This window comes from Grosmannia clavigera, assembly GCF_000143105.1.
Source record: "Grosmannia clavigera kw1407 unplaced genomic scaffold GCSC_144, whole genome shotgun sequence".
Classification (NCBI taxonomy): domain Eukaryota; kingdom Fungi; phylum Ascomycota; class Sordariomycetes; order Ophiostomatales; family Ophiostomataceae; genus Leptographium; species Leptographium clavigerum.
In genome coordinates this window covers 1,455,885-1,477,217 of record NW_014040797.1, presented here as the reverse complement: position 1 = coordinate 1,477,217, position 21,333 = coordinate 1,455,885, and the positions used below count along the sequence as shown (strand labels likewise).

Sequence of the window (21,333 nt, the reverse complement as noted above, 5' to 3'; positions counted from 1 at the left end):
GCCACCCATCCAAATAGGCCCTTAGATATTAGGCCTAGAAAGGCGCGCTGCAGGCTAATCAAGACCGTCCGCGCCTTGCTGACGGTCAGACGATCCGCACGTCTCCAACACCCGTCCGGCACCAGCGCTAGATGTAAGATGGCAAGTGGGCCGTCTGACCGTTATCACAGACGAGAGCTGAGTGACGGTGGCGTCCGTAGGTGACAAAAAAAAAGACGAACAAAAAAGGAAATCCCGGCTGTGTGATTATTCATGATACTCAGGTCACGTGAGTATCTTTGACTCCGATCCTACTGCAGCAACATCGCGTCTTCGTCTAGCACGCCAAAGAGGCCCTCAAACTCCTTGGCAATCGTCCTGAGCTCTTCGGCGACCTGGCCGGTGATGAGGGCGTACGCATAGAGCAGCGCGTAGTCCTGTTCCTCGGCCGCGACGCGAATCGACGGACCGGGTGGTGGCGGCAGGTCCGAAAACGGCGAGGCCAGCAGCGACGACGGCGATGCGGGAGGAAAGCTGATGAGCTGGTCCATGGTGAAGGTCGACGTTGTCCCGGCCGTGCCCGCTGTCCCGGCCGTTGCGGCCGCCTGTTCCTTGCGAAAGTGGAAGATCTTGGCCAACAGCCGGTCACGCACAATAGTGACACTCGGCAACGCGTCAGCCAGCGGATACTCGAGCATGAAAGAGCTGGCCAGAACCTGGAAGACGTGGCAGATGCGGTCACATAGCATGGCGCGCTCGGGTGCCGTGTAGAGCAGCAGGGCGCGCTCGCCGTCAGTTAGGCGGGCGGCTCGTCGCTGAGTCAGCAAGCTCATGGCGTAAAAGCCGTCGAGGATGCGATTTGTCGCCGCCATGACGCGGCCGCACGCCGTGAAGGGAAAGGGCCCGCGCAGCTCGAACTCGGATCCGGCGCTCTGGCGCAGCGTTTCCAGCCGGGCTGCGTACCGCTGCAGCGCCGCCTGTTCGCCCGACCGCAGATACGACGGGTGAGCGATGCCGCTGCCGTTTCTGCCATCCGGACTGTCTCCTCCACCGTCGGCTCGTAGGAGCATCGCCAGCGGTCCACGCTTCCAGATGAGACCCATCTGCAGGTACAGCACCGACACGCCCTCCTGGAAACGGTGCCGCGCCGAATTCGGCCACACGACCCGGCACACAATCAGCCCCCACAGGATGCCGGCCGTCACGGCAAGGAACCGATGCTTGGCAATCTCCATGATGAACGGATGCACACCGCCCTCGTCGTCATCGTCGTCGTCCACGCGCTGCGACAGCAGGTACGCGTACAGTGTGATCACGTTGTATGCCAGCAGCGTCGTCCGGCCCACCGGCGTCTTGCCCCGGTCGATCATCACGTAGAAGCTGTAAAAAGCCACCAGCCAGCCGAGAAGCAGCAGCGGCACCGCGTGGCCCTGGCTGATGTTCCAGTTCAGCACCGCCACTGCTGCCCCCGACAGCGTCGCCAGAAACCGCGCAATGGCTGTCGTGTTGGAAGCCCCGACCGTGTTGGAGCACACAATCATGAACGACAGCAGTCCCCATTCGCCTCGCCAGTGCATGTACACCTTGCGTGTCTCTGGAGTAAAGGCCATGCAGGCCCACAGCATTGCTCCGATGCCCACCTTGATTCCAAACCGTACTGTTTTATTAGAAAGAGAAGGAGAAGGAGAAACAAGGAGACAAACAAACTTACTGTCATCTCGCATCAGCACACGAAGGAGTCTCAGCAGCTCCTGTGCAAAACTACGCACGAGCGTGTTGGCCTGTGGTGCCGCCTGCCAGCTGAACGTGTCCCGTCGTTGCACCATGGTGTCGGGGATGCCGCGCGGCATCTGAGACTTGCGAATGGGCCGCACTGCTGGGGTGCCCACCGGATTCGGCATGCTGGCCGTGCCCGCTGCCGTCGCCGAGGCCACGGCCTCGTCAAAGGCCGGCTCGGCCGGGCTCTCAAACGGCAACACGGACGGGAAGCGCAGCTGCGGTGCCTTCCAGAAGAGCAGCCAGCGCCAGCTCCGACGGTCGTGGGTGCTGACGATACGCAGGTCGTCCAGCACGTCGAGGTACTTGGTCATCTCCTCGCCAAAGGCTTGCAGGCTGAAGCTGAAGTGGCCGCAGGCCGCTGCCACCTCCTCAAAGTCGGCCTTGATCTTCTCGGACCGCGGCCGCCCAAACTCAATCGTCTTGTAGAGCTCCTGCAGCGCTGCCGCCCGCGACCCGTTGTACAGCACCAGCGCGTCCGCCAGGCTCTGCCGGTAGTGCCCGTTGACCGTGATGGCAAAGTCGGGCGATGAGCCGAACGGCGGGTCGCGCAGCACTCCCGCCAACGTGAACGCCAGCGACTTCATCGACGGGCCCAGCATCCCGATGAACAGCTCAAATATCTCTGTCGACGTCCGCAGCGTCGCCGTGCTGCCGCGTCGTGAACCGTTGCTATCGCCTGCTGTCGTCGTTGTTGCGCCGATGGACCCGGGCGATCCGACAATGGTGTTGATATTGTCAAGATTGTAGATGATGGTGTTCTTGGTGTTACCAATATCGTTCTCATCCTCGTCCTCGCCATCCTCTCCTGTCGCCCGCCGGCCACCACGCATGCTGCTCTCGTCTGTGCTCTCGTCCGACGCCTCGTCAATGGCTGCCAGCGGCGCTGCCGCACCACTGCCACGCTGAAAGTTCGAACTTGTCCGCAGGAGACCTGGCCGGCTGGCAGCTGGCGAAGATGGCATAAACCCGTCCATCTCTGCGTCTGCAGCCGCCATGGCCTCGCGCAGCAGCTCAAACTGCGTGTTGGCAGCGCTGCGCAGCCCGCCGATCGACTGCGCCAGCGTCTCCATCGACTTGTACACCGACTTCTCCAGCTGGTACAGGCTCGCGTGGCCGACCGCGTAGTGCTCATACTTGGCCTCCCTCAGGTTCTTGGTCATCTGCGCGTGGGCCGCCGTCCAGCTGGCGCTCACCGCCCCGTACTCGGCCGACATCGTCAGCTCGTCCTCGGCCCCGCTGAGGAAGCCGTGTGTGATCATCGCCAGCATGTCGCCCAGCGATGTGGACGCCCGCGTGAGCGACTCGCGCAGCAGTGCCCGTGCTGACACGCGCCACAGAAGCAGGCTGACCGACGACGTCGTGCAGATGCCAAAGACGAGGATCTTGAGCACCTGCACGATCTTCGTGTTCGAGAACACGCTGCTGTACGTCGCATTCTCCTTTGTCACCACAGTGATGATCGCCAGCGACGCCAGCGTGCAGCCCACGTTGACCGATGGGTTGTTCAGCCGCTGTTTGACCCAGCCGATGAATCCAAAGGCAAACCCGATGAAGAACACCAGCACCACCGCGTACGCAAACGTCACCCATCCCAACACCGACCCGAACAGTACCGATGCCGCCATCGACAGCACCGAGATGATCTCCGCGTATGCAACCGCCACCACGCTGATCGCCCCGGCCTCGATCATCGACCCGGCGCTGCGGGCTGGGTGGAAATACACCGTGATTGTCGCCACCAGGTGCTTGCCGTCCGGTTTGCCCAGCAGATCTGACAGCGGCGCCCAAAACGTCCAGAGACTCGCAATCGTGTATGCCACCGTGCACTTGATCACTCCCCGCCCATTAGGCGACTCCATCCACGCCCGAAATCGCCCCAGCCCGTCCGAGGAGGCCCGGCCGATCGCCTCCATGCGCATGCTGAATCCTGACGCCGTGAAGAAGGAGGATGGGTCGTCTTCGTTTTCGTCGCCGTCGTCGTTCTCGTCGTAGTCTCTCCGTCGTGTCCTGTAGCCGTTGAGCACAGAGGGGCTGCCATTGCGAAGAGTGAACTGGCGCCGCGAACGCTCGCCCGTCGACGGGATGATAAAGGTCGAGTTGCGCAGCTTCTGCCCGCGTTAGCCAGCCAGATCAAGTCATGTGTGCCCAAGCTGTGTCACACGCATTCGGCACATGCAGCAGAAACAGGGAACGCTAAGAGCAAAGACGGGAGGATCATTCGTACACTTCGCTTTGACGGCCGGCGAGGCGGCCACTGCTGTGCCGTGCTGCCGCCAGCCCCGGCCGTCGATGTCCCCCCATTCACCGATGGGCTCATCGCCGTGCTCTTTCGCCCGTCTTTGTCGTCGTCAAATCGCCCGCAGACTTTGTCGGCGCTTTCTCTGCGCAGCCGCCTCGCAAGAGCCCAACAACAGAGGGTGTTCGAGACTGAATAATCATTTGCGAATGAAAAATGCTCCTGAAAAGAGGACAGCCACCTGGCAGCCGCGAATGTTGACGAAATACACAACACGTCGCGAAAGGTTGCAAGAAAGGAACGACAGAAGCAATGCCGTGAAGCTGTGGGGCCCCTCAAGAATGAGCTTTTAGCGCGTTGTGGCCTGTCAGGAAGGCACAAGCCCCCCACATGCCACTGCCTATTCCGTCGCTCCCGCCCGCTGGCGCCGATTTGCAGCTGCACAGTGCTGTAGCCATGTGCTAATGGTCCTGTAGCCGGAAGGATGACGCAAAATTGCAGTCCTTTTTCGACTTCCTCACGATGCGGGTTGCCCGACTTCACAGATAAGACCTGCCAGCCCTGCCAGCCTGCCTGCATGTTCTCCCGCGTTGCTCAACCCGCTCTCTGCCGTCTGTTTCTTTCAATTGCCATACGAGCACGTTCCTGCCGCCAGCCTGTGCTGTGCTGCTTCCAGTCAATCTGTACAAATTCAGACAGATCACCCCTCATCTCCAACATGGCCGCTCAAACATCCCCCGCGGCAGCCTCACGGAGGCTTTTTGCTCCGCTTAAGGGCTACACAGCTCAGGGCCGGCCGTCTGCACCCGCCCCGGCTCCTGGCCAGCAGAAGCACCGCCCGCGAGTCCTGAAGGGTGTGGTGTTCGATGTTGACGGCACTCTCTGGTGAGTCACGTCGACCATGCCTCCCACACGAACAGCTTAGGCTCTGACGGCCTTTTCGGACTCAGCATTCCCCAGAACTACATGTTTGGCGAGATGCGTGCGGTCCTCGGCATCGACAAGTCCATAGACATTCTTGACCACATCTACTCCTTGCCCACTGAGGACCAGCAAAAGGAGGCCATGGAACGAGTGCGAGTCGTTGAGCGCCGTGCCATGGCCCTGCAGCAGGCCCAACCAGGCCTGCCAGAGCTCATGGCTTACCTGGATTCGCGCGGTATCCCCAAGGCCATCTGCACCCGCAACTTTGAGCAGCCCGTGAAACATCTGCTGGGAAAGTTCCTTGACGGCCACACTTTCGAGCCCATTGTCACGCGCGACTTTCGCCCGCCCAAGCCCGATCCTGCAGGCATCCTTCATATCGCCCGCAGCTGGGGACTGACACGCTCTGGAGCAGCTGAGGACGCCGCATCCCGCGTCTCGGACGAGGACACGGTCGATCCCGCCGTCCTTCTGGCTGAGAAAAAGGAGGAGGCCATCGAGCAGGCCGCGTCCGCTTCTGCGCCTACGGCAGCAGTTCTTGAGGCCGATGCCTCCAGTCTCATCATGGTCGGCGACTCCATCGACGACATGACGGCGGGACGCAGAGCCGGCGCAGCAACAGTTCTGTTGGTAAACGACGTAAACCGACATCTGGCTGAGCATGCTCACACAGATATGGTGATCGCACGCCTGGACGATCTCATCGATGTGCTCGAGAAAGGCTTCGTCGGCCGGGAAATGTCACACCTTGAATCATAGTCTGAACAGAACGAGGTCTCGCAACATCATTATGGCTGCGTCCAATTGCACTCACTCGGGGCGTGAGCCGTGTCTAGGAACAAAACGGTCCGCCATGCGCCGGCTTATGCTAGGAATTATAAAGTGCATCCGCATCCAGACAGAAAGTACCAGGGAAAACATAGAAACACTGATGCGGGAAAGATACGATCAGTAGAGCTACGGTAGGCAGCACATAAAGGATTGCGTTGTATATATCCAGAGAAAAGGGGGGAGGGCAAAACAAATCAGAAAAAAAAAAGTAGAAAACCCCGCGAAAGGCGGGAAATAAAAGACCAAGCATCGACGTCCCATGTGTAGATTTTTGCTTATTCCACCTCTTATGTTAACCTCATGCACAGCGCTGTCGGGTTTACTTGTTTGGATATCCATTGGGATATGGTTCCATTTTTGAAGACGCATACAAGATTTGTTGCTGCTGCTGTTGCTGCTGTTGCTGCAACAGCAGCTGACGCCGCCGATGCTCGTCTGATGTCTCCTTTTTCGGTGGCAGGGGTGGCGGTCCGCCAACCTTGGGCGCCGGGCGAACAGTAAGGCTGAAAGTACTGTGGCCGGCACTGGATGATGCACTAGACATGCCGTTGCGCAGCCCAACCGGGATTGGTGGCGGGGCACGTGAAACACTCGGAGGTTCCACGGCCACTACTCGCGATCCCAGGCCTGAATGTACAGCCTGTCCATTTGGTCGGCCAAGGCTGTTGTACCCGGAGCCGAAGCTGATGCTATTGCTGGGGACATCCCGACTGGCGCCACCGCTGGTGATGGCCCCGCTCTCGATCCCGTTGCCAGTCCCGCCCCGCGTCGGGGTCCGGCCCGGAAGGCTGGTACTATGTTGGTCACGAGGTGACAGAATATCGCCCACAATGGGGATCTCACCTGAAGTCGGTGTCTGTGTCTGCGTCGTACGGGCATCGCCGTTGTTGGCCGTCGACGTGTCGGTGGAGCGGAGAAGCTCTTGTGTGGCCGGCGACAGCTGCGGCGCGAGGTGGGACTTCCGGTTGTCCCTCTCCATCAAGCCCACTGCCCAGTCTTGCAGGTCGACCGGTGTTCTCTTCGCTGCTTGTACAAATGGGTCGCGGTCCTGTAAACCAACCGAAAAGAGGATTTGTCAGCTGCCAGCTCTTGGTGGAGGAGAGAGAGGGGTCTTACAAAGAGGTCTTGTGGCGTTGGCCTCTCGTCCGGGTTCTTGAAGAGACACTTCTGGATCATGTCTTCGAGAATAGAGGGAAAAGCGTCGCTCTTGGGTAGACGCGGCGCCGGTTCGTGGACGATCTGCTGCAGAAGGTCGAGGATACCAGCTGGAGCACTCTCGGCGTCCGAGAGCTGCTCGCTAGCAGCAAAGGGGAACTTACCAATAGCAAGTTCCATTATGGACAGGCCAAAACTCCACACATCCGACTTGACTGTGTAGCGCTCGCCCTGGATACGCTCCGGAGCCATATAGGTAGACGTGCCCACAAAGGTGTCGGCGATGGAGTTGATCAGCTCGCCAGAGACGCCAAAGTCACACAGCTTGATGGAGCCCCGAGAGTTGACGAGGATGTTGGACGGCTTGATATCGCGGTGCATGATGTGGTGCTTGGCGTAGAGATAGGTCAGGCCGCCGAGCGTGGCCTCGGCGATCTTGCCGAGAACGTCGACACGTATGGGGCCGAAAACGCGGGAGACGCGGTCAAGAGCGCTGGGCGAGGTGCATGCATGTTAGCAGACAAACGGTCACAACTTGCACCGACTGTCTCTCTGCTCCTGCCTTTCCCCATCACGTACCCAACATCCATGTATTCCATGCACATAATCACGTCATTGTTGTCGTTGAGAAAGGAGCCATAAAACGTCACGATATACTCGGAGTGGCAGCCACGCATGATCTGTAGCTCTCGTACAATCCGCTTCCGCATCTCTCGCTTGGCCTCGACATGGATAACCTAAGGGAACGGACGGCCTGGTCAGCAACAAGCCAACAGCAGACACTGCAGAGAGAAGCCGACGCACCTTGCGAGCCATGGTCGTGTTGGTGACAATGTGCCGGACTTTGCTGACGGTACCGCCATTGCCGGAGCCGAGCTCTTTGATGAACTCGAGGTCGCTGGGACGCAGGTCCAGGTTGTACTCGATGCCGATCTCAAGCTGGCCAGACTGGTCGTCGCCACGGCCGCCATTCTCTGCCGTCGGAGGCGGCTTGGGGGCGGCCGGCGTCAGGGCGAGGCCCTTGACGTTTTTCCGCTTCATCGAGCGGGGGGCGAAGGGGTCGGCCATGGCAGTGATGAAGTCAAAGGACGAAGGGTTGAGAGGAGGCGGTCAACGGGAGAGCGATTTGACGAGCTGATGCCAGAAGAAAAAGGGGCGTTGTCGTTTGTCCAGCGGCAAATTGGCAGGCAGCCAGAAGAGTCGCGAAAAATGACCAGAGGAGGGGCGACGGACGGGTCTGCGAATCTGGAAACTGCGACCCTGCAAGCACGAGTCTGAGGGCCTGAGAGCCTGGGAACCCGAACCTGAGGATACCCACCCCACTTTTTGCTCCTGCAGTAGTCACAAGCCGCCAGAGATGCTGTTCTGTCTCGATCTTGGAAGTTCCCAGGCCTCGTTGGCCGCGAGCTGCTGGTTGCTGGTCGGCGCCTAGCGTCCCGACCTCGTCCGGATGCGTTTATCTGCTATCCTCCCGGTTCCCGGCTTCTCGCTGGTTTCGTAGTGTCCGGGGCCGACTGGTAGATTGCCTTCACACCGTCACGAAGCTTTGTTGCTGCTGTTGCTGCTGTCTAGAATGGAACTGGCCGAGGTGGCACTGTCTCGATGATTACTACAAGGCGGCTGCAGGAAACGTAAGATGGGATGATTCCCCTTTCGAAAAGGGACTTCTGTCGTGATCGCCGTCGTTGGCCTTACTTTGCCTTGTGCTTGGCTTGTATATTATAGCGGTTCGTTCTGTCTCCTACCCATTTTATGGGGACTTTCAGGTCGCTGTGAGCTGCTAGTGGTGGCTTTGCCCCTTGGTTGAAGTCTGTAACGCGATAGGGGGCTTCTGTGCGCTGGAACGCGCTGTTGGTGGGCCGTTTTCATCCCGCACTTCAGCGCATGATGATTGCCTAAGCACCCCTGACAAGTTGAAACCCGTCAAAGAGACGCAAGCAGCTAAAGCCTCCAAAGTGCGCCCACCAACATGTCAACCTCTCACAAACGCTCATAGGCGCCGACGTGCGTCACACTAAGCCAAGCTGCCATGCATTCATTCCCGCTTAGAAGAAGGCTTCTCTAGTCCTTTGTTCATTCGTCCAAACGTCTATCTTCTGTTGCCACCTTTGTCTTATCTAGAAATATCTAGTCCATTCTTTCCCCTCTCCATCTATACAGACTCTATGCGCTGGACCACCATGGCCGTTGCCGCCCCGCCGCCGTTGCAGATGGCTGCCACGCCGTACTCGCCTGGCTTGAGCTGATGCAGCAGTGTGACCAATATGCGCGAACCCGAGCTGCCTAGCGCGTGCCCCAAGGAGATCGCACCGCCCAGCAGATTCACGCGGGCGTTTTCCAGACCCAGGATCTTCTCGTTTGCCTTGATCACCGCTGCAAACGCCTCGTTGAATTCCCAGACGGCCACCTGGTCCTTCGTGATGCCGGCCCGCTCCAGCGCGAGGGGAACGGCCTTGGACGGCGCAATGGGGAAGTCGATCGGATCAACGGCCGCGTCGGCTGAGGCACAGATGCGGGCCAAAACGCGGGACCGACCGCCGGCCGCATATTCGCGCGCCACGTCGGCGCTGCCGAGAACGATTGCAGAGGCACCGTCGTTGAGCGTCGACGAGGTGGCTGCCGTGACCGTGCCGGTGCCGTCGCGGATAAAGGCCGGTTTCAGCGACCGCAGCTTGTCCACGTTGATGTCCAGGAAACCTTCGTCTGTGTCGAGGATGGTCTCCTTCTTCTTCCTGTCCACGATTGTCACCGGCGCAATTTCCTCGACAAATGCACCAGCCTTCCATGCCGCCTGCGCGCGCTCGTATGACTGGATCGCGTAGCTGTCCTGATCTTCACGCGTGATGCTGTGGTTCTTCGCCGTCTTCTCTGCGCAGATGCCCATATGAAAGCCGCCATAGACGTCCGTCAGCCCGTCCTTGAGTAGGCCGTCTGTCATCTGCACGTGGCCAAAGGCCGGTAAGCCGCTCGCCCGTGGCACGTAATACGGCACGCGAGACATATTCTCCATGCCACCGGCCACCTGGGCATCGGCCAGGCCCAGCTGGATATTCTGTGCTGCTAGCGACACTGCCTTCAGGCCCGAGGCGCACACCTTGTTCACCGTGATAGCTTCGACGGATGTTGGAAGGCCGGCGAGTATGGCTGCCTGTCGTGCGGGTGCCTGGCCCACGGAGGCTTGCAATACGTTGCCCATGTAGACATCGGTAATCTTGGAGATGGGCACGCCCGACTTCTCGATCGCCGACTTGATGGCAACAGCACCGAGTTGTGGGGCCGAAACGTTGAGAAACGAGCCGTTGAACTAACAGAGGTCAGTACGAGCATGGCGGAGGGAATAAACACGTTCTGCCAAAAGACATAGAGCTGATGTACCTTTGCAGTTGGTGTCCGCGAAGCGCTCAAGATGTATGCTTCTCGAACTTCGCGCCACAGCGGCGACTGGGAAGAGAACTGGCGTGTTGTCGTTGTCCGGCAACGACAAACCAGAGACGGGCGTATTTGGCGAATCATGGTATAAATGGCATGGAAGCAGAAGTTGGGAGACAACTCTGGAGAAACAGCACCGGCCAAATCTGGGGTCGGCCCTGTGAGACTACATATTTATTTGAGCCTCGGTATGGCAAATCGGTTGCTGATGCACATGAAGGGCGGGGGGGAAGGTCTCTACATAACCACGCCGTTTCTAGCCGAGCTACGCCGTCGATAATCGATGGTATAACCGAAAACTAAGCCCGGCTCCGGAATGTCCACACTCATGTTCACACTATATCTTGCATTTCTCCGAATGCATCTGGGAAGTACCACAAGCCGAGACAATGCGCCCCGTCCGCATCAGTTGATCATCATTAATCAACCTGCTTTCTTGCCCATTTCGGTTAGTGATTTGTTCGAGACGGCGTCTACGTAGAGAGCAAGACGCGAGAAGCATCCTCTGCAAAGCCACGTGACTACATTTTCAGCCACAGACGATGTCGGTGGCGACCGTGGCGTAAGTCGCCATCGCTATCTCTAAGATCGCCCAATTCGCGCCACTTCCCGAACGATAACTTGCCTCGTCATGTTCATCGCGTGCCCTCAAGCCTACTCGCCTACAACGCCAGCTGTATACGGAAGTATCTTATCAGCTTTACCTGTGGACCGGACATCCGAACGAAGGAAAAACGAACAATTTGAAGCCAGCTTAGTGACGTTGGAAGCAAGATCCCCTGCCCAGCGATAGGAGCTGTCTACCGTTTGCATCGAACTACGTTGCCCGTTCACACCGGCGGAACCGTTCGTGAGAAGCATTTGTATCTCAGAATGTCTACAGCGGCTCGTCGCCGTCTCATGCGCGACTTCAAGGTTCGTGGACATGGCGGCTCGGGACCACCGCTGTTTGTTGCATTCCCAGACTGACAGGCGTCCGATACCATAGCGCATGCAGACTGATCCACCGGCCGGTGTCTCCGCTTCGCCTATCCCAGACAATGTCATGACCTGGTCAGTCCCAAGAACGGCTCGACTAGGGTTTGACTTCTTAGCCGGTTGGTACACTGACAGCTGACGCCGATATAGGAATGCCGTTATCATTGGTCCTGGCGATACGCCCTTTGAAGACGGAACCTTCCGCCTGGTCATGACGTTTGACGAACAGTACCCGAACAAGCCGCCCTCGGTCAAGTTTCTGAGTACAATGTTCCACCCGAACGTGTACGGCTCCGGCGAGCTCTGTCTAGACATCCTGCAAAATCGGTGGAGCCCGACTTACGACGTGGCTGCCGTACTGACCAGCATTCAGAGGTACGTAACCGTTGCCCGTCTTCACTTTCGCTGTTACAGCGCTCTAACGTGCCGTTGCAGTCTTCTGAACGATCCAAACACCAGCTCGCCGGCCAACGTGGAGGCGTCGAACCTGTACAAGGACAACCGCAAAGAGTATCACAAGAGAGTGCGCGAGACGGTGGAGAAGAGCTGGGACGATTGAGCGAGCATGACAGACACGGAGAGTGGTTTCTACCTTCATAGCCGGCAGTTTGTGTGTCTGCATTTGCTTTGCTGCTTTTTGAATGGCAATTCAAAGGAAGTCTGCTTTTTTTTTGGCCTTTATCTTTCGTTTGGTATACCAAGAGGCCGACACAAGGATAGGAAGAGGGGAGGGAGACACAGGGAAGCCTACGAACAGAATCACCACAGCCCTGCTTAGATCCGGGGAGAGAGGGGCGTTCTTGGGGCTTTTCCAAATGGGATCCATGTATCCAGATACCACATGTGGACGAGAGAAACACATCTATCCGTTCTCCCACATTTTCTGTCCATCCTTGTGGCCTCGACCTAGGTCTCCTGAGACAAGACTGCATTGCTATTGGCCACGCTCACCAACATTCCAGTCGGGCTCTGTTATGAACGTATAGATGCATGGCAGGGATATGCGATTATGCATTTGTACATATAGACATAAATACAGAGAACATCGCACCAACTATCTTACTACCTTGCGTCAGTGTGAAACAGACTAGCCCCAGGGGGGGCTTTACATTCTCGAGGCCTAGTGGGACAGCGTCCTTCAACGGAATTTAGCGTGTCACGCTGCCTGGGCGGTCCTGCAGAAAGTTGACACATGCACCAATAGCTCAGTAAGCTAGCATGTAAATAAACGGTTCAATGCAGGGCGCGACAAATTGCCGATCCGATCAGAGCCCAGTGGCATATCACTACTTCAGACGCACATACATCGCCTCCCGTCGCGGCCCCCCCTCTGCTCTTCCCCTCCACAACAAGCTCTGTACGAGCCAGTGATTCTTCCGTCAGGCCGGCGGCAGCATCCAGCGTCTGCATTCGATCAGGCCGTCTCTGTCCACAGTTTGCCTCCTTGGCCATTGTCGGGTCCTCACCGCAATTTTACCCGTCCGTCCCTGCCAGCGGGCTCGTTTCGAGGCCACGGTCCGAAAGGCCAGCAACGAGGCGCAGCGTGACGCCGGTTCGATCACGCGGCCGAGTCCGCAGGACGAGTGGTTGCCACCACGTGCGGATAGCCCGCGTCGACCGCCAAGATGTCTGCCGCGAACAGCATCAAGGTCGTGGCCCGGTTTCGGCCACAGAACCGGGTGGAGAACGAGTCCGGTGGCCAGCCCATTGTGCGATTCAACGGCGATGACACCTGTACCATTGACGTATGTCGTGTTTCCCGGGAGTCGCCGTCCGCTGCAAAAGGCCAGAAAAACTAATGTGAGCAGACGAAAGAGGCCCAGGGGTCCTTCACGTTCGACCGGGTGTTCGACATGTCCTGCAAGCAGTCGGACATCTTCGACTACTCGATCAAGCCGACGGTGGACGACATCCTGAACGGCTACAACGGCACGGTGTTTGCCTATGGGCAGACCGGTGCGGGCAAGTCCTACACGATGATGGGCACCAGCATAGACGACGGTGAGGGCCGCGGTGTGATTCCCCGCATTGTGGAGCAGATTTTTGCTAGCATCCTGGCCAGCCCGGCTACGATCGAGTATACGGTCCGGGTGAGCTACATGGAGATCTACATGGAGCGGATCCGCGACCTGATGGCGCCGCAGAACGACAATCTGCCGGTGCACGAGGAGAAGAACCGGGGCGTGTACGTCAAGGGTCTGCTGGAGATTTACGTGTCGAGCGTGCAGGAGGTGTACGAGGTGATGCGGCGGGGTGGCAACGCGCGAGCGGTGGCGGCCACCAACATGAACCAGGAATCGTCGCGGTCGCACTCGATCTTCGTGATCACCATCACGCAGAAGAACGTCGAGACAGGCTCGGCCAAGAGCGGGCAACTCTTCCTCGTCGACCTGGCAGGTTCCGAAAAGGTCGGCAAGACGGGTGCCAGCGGCCAGACGCTGGAGGAGGCCAAGAAGATCAACAAGAGTCTGAGCGCGCTCGGCATGGTGATCAACGCGCTGACAGACGGCAAGTCGTCGCACGTGCCGTACCGCGACTCGAAGCTCACGCGGATTCTACAGGAGTCTCTAGGAGGCAACAGCCGAACGACGCTGATCATCAACTGCTCGCCCAGCTCGTACAACGACACAGAGACGCTCAGCACGCTGCGGTTCGGCATGCGGGCCAAGTCGATCAAGAACAAGGCCAAGGTCAACGCAGAGCTCAGCCCGGCCGAGCTCAAGATGCTCCTGGGCAAGGCGCGGACGCAGATCACGTCGTTTGAGAGCTATGTGTCCAACCTGGAGAACGAGGTGCAGCTGTGGCGGTCGGGCGAGGCGGTGCCGCAGACGAAATGGGTACCGGCGCGGGACGGCAGCAGTGTGGTGACGCCGCGAAACTCGATGGTGGTAGCGGCTGCGGCTGCATCTGCGGCGTCACCACGGCCGTCGACACCATCGCGACTCATTCCGGAGGGACGGGCGGAGACGCCGGGGATCTCGGAACGGGCAGGCACGCCGTCGCTGCCGATGGACAAGGACGAGCGGGAAGAGTTTCTGCGGCGCGAGAACGAGCTCCAGGACCAGATCGCGGACAAGGAGAACCAGGTGGAGGCGTCGGAGAAGCAGCTGCGCGAGGCCAAGGAAGAGCTGCTGATGGTCAAGGAGCACGACGGCAAGCTGGGCAAGGACAACGAGCGGCTGACGAGCGAGACGAACGAGATCCGGATGCAGCTGGAGCGGCTCTCGTTTGAGGGCAAGGAGACGCAGATCACCATGGACGCGCTGAAGGAGGCCAACGCAGAGCTGACGGTGGAGCTGGACGAGCTGAAGCAGCAGCTGTTGGACGTGAAGATGAGCGCAAAGGAGACGAACGCGGTCCTGGACGAGAAGGAGAAGCGCAAGGCGGAGAAGATGGCGGAGATGATGGCGGGCTTTGACCTGGGATCGGACGTGTTCAGCGACAACGAGAAGGCGATTGCGGACGCGATCGAGAACCTTGACGTGCTGCACCAGCTGAGCAGCGAGGGCGACGTGATCCCGCCAGACGACCTGCGGGCGCTGCGGACGAAGCTGGTGGAGACGCAGGGGATCGTGCGGCAGGCGGAGCTGGCGGCCTTCAGCGCGCAGTCGAGCGAGTCGGAGTCGCGGCGGCGGGCGGAGCTGGAGCTGCGGCTGGAGGCGCTGCAGCAGGAGTACGACGACCTGGTGACGCGCAACCTGGGACCGGAGGATGCGGGCGAGCTGCGGGCGCGGCTGGAGAAGTCGCTGACGGACCGACAGACAGCCCAGGCCGAGCTGATGGAAGAGTTGCGGTCGGATGTCAACCGGAAGGCGAGCGAGAACGAGCGGATGAAGGTGGTGATTGAGGATCTGCAGCGACAGCTCAAGGCGGGCGCCGTGGCGAGCGGCAGTGTCGGTGTTGGTGGCAGCGGCAGCAACGGCAGCAACAGCAGTGGTGGTGTCGGCAGCGCGGCAGCACAGGCAGCCTTGGCCAACGGCAAGACGGTGGCGCAGCAGATGGCCGAGTTTGACGCGATGAAGAAAAGCCTGATGCGCGACCTGCAGAACCGATGCGAGCGGGTGGTGGAGCTGGAGATCTCGCTCGACGAGACGCGCGAGCAGTACAACAACGTGCTGCGGTCGAGCAACAACCGGGCACAGCAGAAGAAGATGGCCTTCCTGGAGCGCAACCTGGAGCAGCTGACCCATGTGCAGCGACAGCTGGTCGAGCAGAACTCGGCGCTGAAGAAGGAGGTGGCCATTGCGGAGCGCAAGCTGATTGCGCGCAACGAGCGCATCCAGAGCCTCGAGAGCCTGTTGCAGGACAGCCAGGAGAAGATGGCCCAGGCAAACCACAAGTCTGTTTTCCCTTTTTTTGTGTTTTTGTTTTTTTGCTTGTTTTCCTTCTTGTTTTCCTTGTCCATCTCCTTGTCCTTGTCCTTGTTTTTCTCCTCGTCTGTCTTTCTCGTCTTCTCCGTCTTCTCGCTCGTCTCGGTCGTCTTCCTCCCCTCGCTGACACGCCCAGGTTCGAGGTCCAGCTGGCAGCCGTCAAGGAGCGTCTCGAAGCCGCCAAGGCTGGCAGTACGCGTGGCCTGGGCTCGCCGACCGGTCAGGCCGGCTTCAGCTTTGCCAGCGCCGGCAGCCGCATCGCCAAGCCTCTGCGTGGTGGCGGTGGTGATGCCCCGGCCGCCAACCCGACGGTGGCCAGCCTGCAGACCAGCGAGAATAAGAGATCCAGCTGGTTCTTTCAGAAGTCGTAGGCAGCCAGACGGACAGTCGTGCCAGGAAACCGGGAACAGGGGCTCCTCTCGTCGATGGCCAGCAGCGCCAGCAGACATGGCCTCTTTCGTCTCTCGTCTTTCCTCATTTCTCCCCCTCTCCGGCTCTCGTCCTGTTTCCTGCCGCATGTCCGTTTCCTTTGTCCCATGTAACGAGGTCAAGACAGTTAGAGTGCAGAGCAGAAATCTACAGCTTAAACCAAGAGCGAAAGACACGTGAGATGTAGGAAGGAAAGAGCTACGGAGTACAGAGCATGGGCGTACTGCACATGGAAGGCACGATGATGACTAAGCAGACTCGGCGAATAAAGCGCTAAACTTCAATTGTTGGAAGAGTAAAGACATATCCCAGATTTCATCACGACAACGACCACGCCGACCAGCCGCCGACCGATAGATACCGCACCGCGTCCAGGCGATGGGCCGTGTTTTCTTGCCCTAACTATTGTTGCCACAGCTTGTCCAGATCGGCGGCCTGCGTGGGGAGACGCGTCTGCCCGCAGACCCCGACCGTTCTCACGAGGACGAAGAACGAAGAAGAAGAGAGGGTGTGGCGAGCCGGAACGGGCTTTCAGGTCTCGGAGCTAGTCGTTTGGCGGGGAGGCTCATTGCGCGTCTGATCTCTGGCCATGTCGTCAACGGCTAAGCCGCCAGTCAGGACAATGTCCAGCCGACCGCCGAGAGCACAACCGACGACAGGAAACGGACCTCTGGCCATGGCGACAGCGTCTGCAGCTGCCAGCAGACCGCGACCATCCGCGACAGGGACGCACAGCAATGGCATAGGCAGCAGCACGGGTAGCAGCACGATGGCCAGCCACACACAACAGCAACCGCAACAGCAACAGCAACAGCAACAGCAGCATCACCAGCATCACCATCCGACACAGCGATACCGCGAGATCTTCATCGCCCGGTCGGACGGCATGGGCTACTCGACACAGCAGATCAACAGTGCCAGCCGGAGCACGCAGCCGGTGGGCGAGCCGCTGGCCGACACGCACGACTACGCCCGCTCGTGGGCCGTCAAGCTAGGCAAGGCGATCAAGTACAATCTCGGGGTCGGGGCGACGACACCGGCGACGGCCGGCAGCAACAGCAACGGTGCGTCCACGGTGGCCGACACGACCAGCTACCTCGTGCGGCTGCCCCAGGGCTACTCGCTGCACGTCCGGCCGCATCGCGGCAGCCGCGACGGCCGCAAAGGCAAGAGCACCGGCAAAGGCGGCGAGCGAGACGGACCCTTTGTGTTTGGTCACCCGCTCGGCCCCATTGCCGCGTTTCGCAGCCCGGCCGAGCTGGCCCTACATCTGCTCTGGCTGCTGAGCGACTCGACGTCGCGCGCCGACTGCTCGTGCCGCCTCTGCGTCCGCATGGTCAGCGATAGTCTCCCTCCGCTCACCGTCCTCCTTCCGGTAGCAACAACACGAGCACCTACGCCAGTGCCTGTTCCCGTGCCAGCAACAGCAGCAGCACCTACGCCCGTACCTGTTCCTGTACAAGCATCAGCACCAGCGTCCGCGCCTCCACCTACACCCAAAGCTACCCTGATAGCCGCCTCTTTCGCCATGTCCACCACCTCCACCTCCACTACCTCCACCAATCCTCCACCCATCGGCGGCAGCGCCGATCTCTTCCGGCCCTGGGAGCTCGTCTGGTACCAGCCGCCGCAGAAGAACGCTTGGCGGCTGGGCATCGTGCTGCAGCTGCTACAGGCTCCGGGCGAGAGTCGCAGCGCGGCCACGGCGGCTGCTCGCATCGCCCCCTTGGGCGCGCCCGGCCTGCAGACGGCCGAGCTGACGCTGGGGGCCGACGTGCTGCGGCCGTTCCTGTCGTTCAGCGTGCCCGACCTGCGCGATGGGTTTCAAGGCCAGACGTTTGACGCGCTCGACTGGCCGCGGCTGGTGCGCGAGAACGCCCAGGCAGCTCAGGCCGTCCAGGCCTATGCCCAGGCCCAGGCTCAGGCCCAGGCTTGTGGTCAGGTGCTGCCGCCTGGCTCGGTGGCACCACCGCTGCCGCGCTTCGACATGGCCACCATCTCGCTGGAGGCGTCCAAGGCGGCGGCCAACCAGATCAACGCCTGTTTCTCCGTCTTTGGCGCCCGGCCCAAAGTCTCGCCCACCCAGTGCATCTACGGCGGCGTGTTTCTAGGCGCCGAGCAGATTGTCGTCGGCGACGCCGTCCGCGTGGACGCCCGTCGAGACGGCGCAGCCGATGGGAACGGCAACGGCAATGGCAGCAGCAACAGCAACAACGGCGGCGACCTCCCGCCCGGCACCACCGACATTATGCGCATCAACCTGATCCTGACGGACCACGATCACCTGCGCTTCATCGGCGACGTGTATCGGCTGGCTCTGACGACGGCAGCTGCCGGCAGCAACAGCAACGCTTCTGCCACGGCGCCTCCCGAGGGCCAGCTGTTCGCCGAAGAGCTGGAGGACCGCAACGGGATCATGCTGGCAGCAAATACGCAGAAGAACCAACAGCAGCAACGTTGGTATTGGCACCTCAAGGAGCGCAACGGCCATCGGGCCGAGAACGAGGTGCACGGCCGGTTCTACGTGTCGATGCGGCTGGCGGCCAACCTGCGCAAGGCAGACTTCTTGGCCCAAGCGGCGGCCGGTCACGTCGGCGACGACATGATCAAGGCGCTGAACCGCCGTCAGCAGGTAGCCGGCTTCCAGTACCAGGGCCAGCGGACCAGCCGGACCGCCACGATCGGAGGCGCCATTGGCGTGGTGCTGCCTGCTATCAGCGGCGTGATAGAAGACGCTTGAGAGGAGAAGAGAGTGGAGTACGCAGTGGAAAAGAGGAGAGAGAGGAGGAGAAGAGGTGGAGAGATAAAGGCGGCGTCGAGAGGTGGAGCCATATGCAGAGACAAACGACGCAGACATGCAGAATGCAGCAGACGTGCAGATAGACACAGCCTCGGGCAACCGCCTATTCGCCGCCCCGCTGCCTTCGCTCACCGCCACTACGAGTCGACAGCGTTCGGCTTCGGTCTAGGCACCAGCTTCTGCCTCCGCTTCCGCCGGCCAGCATGTGATTTTTGCAAATGGAAATGAGACATGCGTCAAGCGCTGTTCGCGCACAAGAATTAGGATACATTCGATAGAAATGCATTCGTTCCCTCCCAGCTTGTCCGTGCTTTCGCCACTCCTATCTTACGAGGACACGCCCATAGCATCGCTTCCCTTTTTTCCTCATCCACTTCGCCACTTCGGCTCCCCTCTCTTCGCCTTTGTTGGGTCCTTTTTCCCGCTGCCCGAGCTTCCCAAAACTCTTCACCGGTGGGTTGTCCGGCCCCGCTTTTCCTCTGCTCGTCTGACCCAAAACACCGGTTCGGCCTAGTTTCGCGCAAATCTAATATCCATGCAGGCCCTTCTCACTGTTGGTTCACGCCTTTTTAGTCGGCCTCGGTGGAGCCTTCCAGTCGGTTGGAAACGTCCGTTCGGCTCCGTGTTGCCACTCCGTCCTCGCTGCGGAAGTGCCCCTCCCTCAATGGACCGTGTTGGCGGTGGCGTTCCCCAGAAACATTCATCGCTGGGACTTTGTTTCCACTACTGCACTTTGCTCTCCAATACCATTGGTGGTATTGCGGGATGTATTGATGCTATCTCTAGCTGAAAGTACATGTTCGTCTCAATCTCTCGTCTTCTTCCACCCATCACTTGATATCTGTAAACTGTCTGTGCAAAGGCCCGTTGTACTTTGTGCTAGCCACCAACTGTCCGCTATTGCCTCGCAGCGAACCAAGTTGCCGCTCGTGTGCATTACTGTAGGATGGGAGATAGACGGCCGTGGTCCTCCTACATCGAGGTGGTGCACCAATGTCCAGGATAGGATGAAGAGAAAAGTGTCGCGAAATAGCCGAAGATAGCGGTCGCTCCTCAACGTATGCCACAATCGCCCGCTACCAACAAAAACAAGAAGCCGTTCGCAAAAATTATCCCATTTCGCTCCAGATAAATATCAACGTCGTGTTCATGTCCGTTAGGGACGGGTCGTAACCCGTGACCCATTCGTCGCTCGAAAGAAAAAAAAATGCCGTGTCGATACACCCAAAGCTCAGCCCACCTTCATCTTGGCCATGCGAATCTCAATCGACCTCAAAATCTCCGGATCCGGCTCAGGCTCCACACGCTGCGGCAGCAGACGAGGGCAGTCTGCACATTTAGGATGCGAGCACTTTGCGCATTCCGATCCATTGTCTGTTTCGGCCGGGAATTTGGTCTTGCACACCTGGCATCTGTAGCGAGGTATAGACTTGGCACCAAACTCGTCGCCTGGGTAGCCATACGGGTATTTGTTTTTCTTGGCCCTGTTTCATGTCAGTCAGCACTCGTACAAACAGGACGGACCGCAAGGCAGTGAGAACGTACGGGTCCCGAGGGCAGTCGGTGCATCGGGCGTGTTCGCAGCCAGGGCACTTCTTGTTTCCTGCGAGGAACATCTTGTTGCACTGGCAGCAGTTCCGGCGAACACGCTGGCGAGGCTTCTTGTAGACCAGGTCTCGGCCGCCATTCTTGGACGGAATCGTAAGAGTGATCGGCTTGCGAGTATGGTCCCAGTCCGGAACGATGGGAGCATTCTCCTTCCGCTCCTTGACAATCTGCGCGCGCCGCTCGCGGCTGGCCACCTTCTCGGCCTCCGTCCGCTTCGGCGGGTACCGAGGACACTTCTTGCACCGGGCATGCTTGCAGTTCGTGCACTCCTTCGAACTACCGAATTCCGTGTTGCACTCGTGGCAGACGCGGTGGACGCGCATGCGGATCGGCTTGTTGACACGCAGAGCCTCGCCCTCAGTCGAATGCCACTCGCTTAGCTGTATCTCCAGGCCGAAGCGCTCACCTAGCTTCCGAGCACGCTCCTCGTGGAGCTTCATTCGCGACACTTTTGTCGGTTCCAGACCAGCTGCCTCGGCCTTCTTCTTGGCTGGGACTGTGGCCGCCGCAGGGATGACGGCAGCAGTAACAGGAGCACCACCAGCACTACAACAGTTAGCCGGTACGACAGGTAATAGCCCGAAAAGGGGTCATGGGAGCGAACTTCGTGAGACAGATACGTACGGTGGCTCTGCAGCTGCAGGGGACGACGGACCAGGCTTGCTGGGTCCCGACAGCGAAATACGCTTCTCTGCCTTCTTGATCATCGTCTTCATTCTCGTCAACACTCGACTGCTAACGCCCTTCTTCTCCTTGGGGGCCGACGGGCCGCCCTGTGCTGGTGAACTCATTGTGATGGGGGGGGGTTCTGGTCG

The 21,333-nt window shown here is 59.5% G+C and overlaps 8 protein-coding genes across 8 annotated transcripts; 4 read left to right on the top strand and 4 right to left on the bottom strand.

The window, feature by feature from the left end:
* Positions 1-290: 290 nt before the first annotated feature.
* On the bottom strand, positions 291-4,075 carry CMQ_3121 (60S ribosomal protein l19; the record flags this gene model as incomplete). The annotated part of the gene is made up of 3 exons (XM_014317199.1): positions 291-1,636; positions 1,691-3,866; positions 3,983-4,075. 3 exons carry the CDS (start codon positions 4,073-4,075, stop codon positions 291-293), a joined length of 3,615 nt encoding a protein of 1,204 aa, XP_014172674.1.
* A 637-nt stretch (positions 4,076-4,712) lies between these two features.
* CMQ_3066 (HAD superfamily hydrolase) lies at positions 4,713-5,677 on the top strand (the record flags this gene model as incomplete). The annotated part of the gene is made up of 2 exons (XM_014317144.1): positions 4,713-4,879; positions 4,945-5,677. 2 exons carry the CDS (start codon positions 4,713-4,715, stop codon positions 5,675-5,677), a joined length of 900 nt encoding a protein of 299 aa, XP_014172619.1.
* A 391-nt stretch (positions 5,678-6,068) lies between these two features.
* On the bottom strand, positions 6,069-7,972 carry CMQ_3016 (map kinase kinase ste7; the record flags this gene model as incomplete). Its single annotated transcript, XM_014317094.1, has 4 exons — positions 6,069-6,797; positions 6,866-7,397; positions 7,484-7,641; positions 7,709-7,972. 4 exons carry the CDS (start codon positions 7,970-7,972, stop codon positions 6,069-6,071), a joined length of 1,683 nt encoding a protein of 560 aa, XP_014172569.1.
* Positions 7,973-9,056: 1,084 nt separating this feature from the next.
* On the bottom strand, positions 9,057-10,417 carry CMQ_2938 (acetyl-CoA c-acyltransferase; the record flags this gene model as incomplete). Its single annotated transcript, XM_014317016.1, has 2 exons — positions 9,057-10,208; positions 10,280-10,417. The coding sequence occupies 2 exons, from the start codon at positions 10,415-10,417 to the stop codon at positions 9,057-9,059; spliced, it is 1,290 nt and encodes a 429-aa protein (XP_014172491.1).
* Positions 10,418-11,206: 789 nt separating this feature from the next.
* CMQ_2773 (ubiquitin conjugating enzyme) lies at positions 11,207-11,870 on the top strand (the record flags this gene model as incomplete). The annotated part of the gene is made up of 4 exons (XM_014316851.1): positions 11,207-11,248; positions 11,322-11,386; positions 11,462-11,686; positions 11,747-11,870. 4 exons carry the CDS (start codon positions 11,207-11,209, stop codon positions 11,868-11,870), a joined length of 456 nt encoding a protein of 151 aa, XP_014172326.1.
* Positions 11,871-12,936: 1,066 nt separating this feature from the next.
* CMQ_2856 (kinesin heavy chain) lies at positions 12,937-16,052 on the top strand (the record flags this gene model as incomplete). Its single annotated transcript, XM_014316934.1, has 3 exons — positions 12,937-13,056; positions 13,120-15,650; positions 15,818-16,052. 3 exons carry the CDS (start codon positions 12,937-12,939, stop codon positions 16,050-16,052), a joined length of 2,886 nt encoding a protein of 961 aa, XP_014172409.1.
* A 944-nt stretch (positions 16,053-16,996) lies between these two features.
* On the top strand, positions 16,997-18,850 carry CMQ_2551 (uncharacterized protein; the record flags this gene model as incomplete). The annotated part of the gene is made up of 1 exon (XM_014316629.1): positions 16,997-18,850. The coding sequence occupies one exon, from the start codon at positions 16,997-16,999 to the stop codon at positions 18,848-18,850; it is 1,854 nt and encodes a 617-aa protein (XP_014172104.1).
* Positions 18,851-20,141: 1,291 nt separating this feature from the next.
* CMQ_3030 (uncharacterized protein) lies at positions 20,142-21,309 on the bottom strand (the record flags this gene model as incomplete). Its single annotated transcript, XM_014317108.1, has 3 exons — positions 20,142-20,394; positions 20,456-21,064; positions 21,143-21,309. 3 exons carry the CDS (start codon positions 21,307-21,309, stop codon positions 20,142-20,144), a joined length of 1,029 nt encoding a protein of 342 aa, XP_014172583.1.
* Positions 21,310-21,333: the final 24 nt, after the last annotated feature.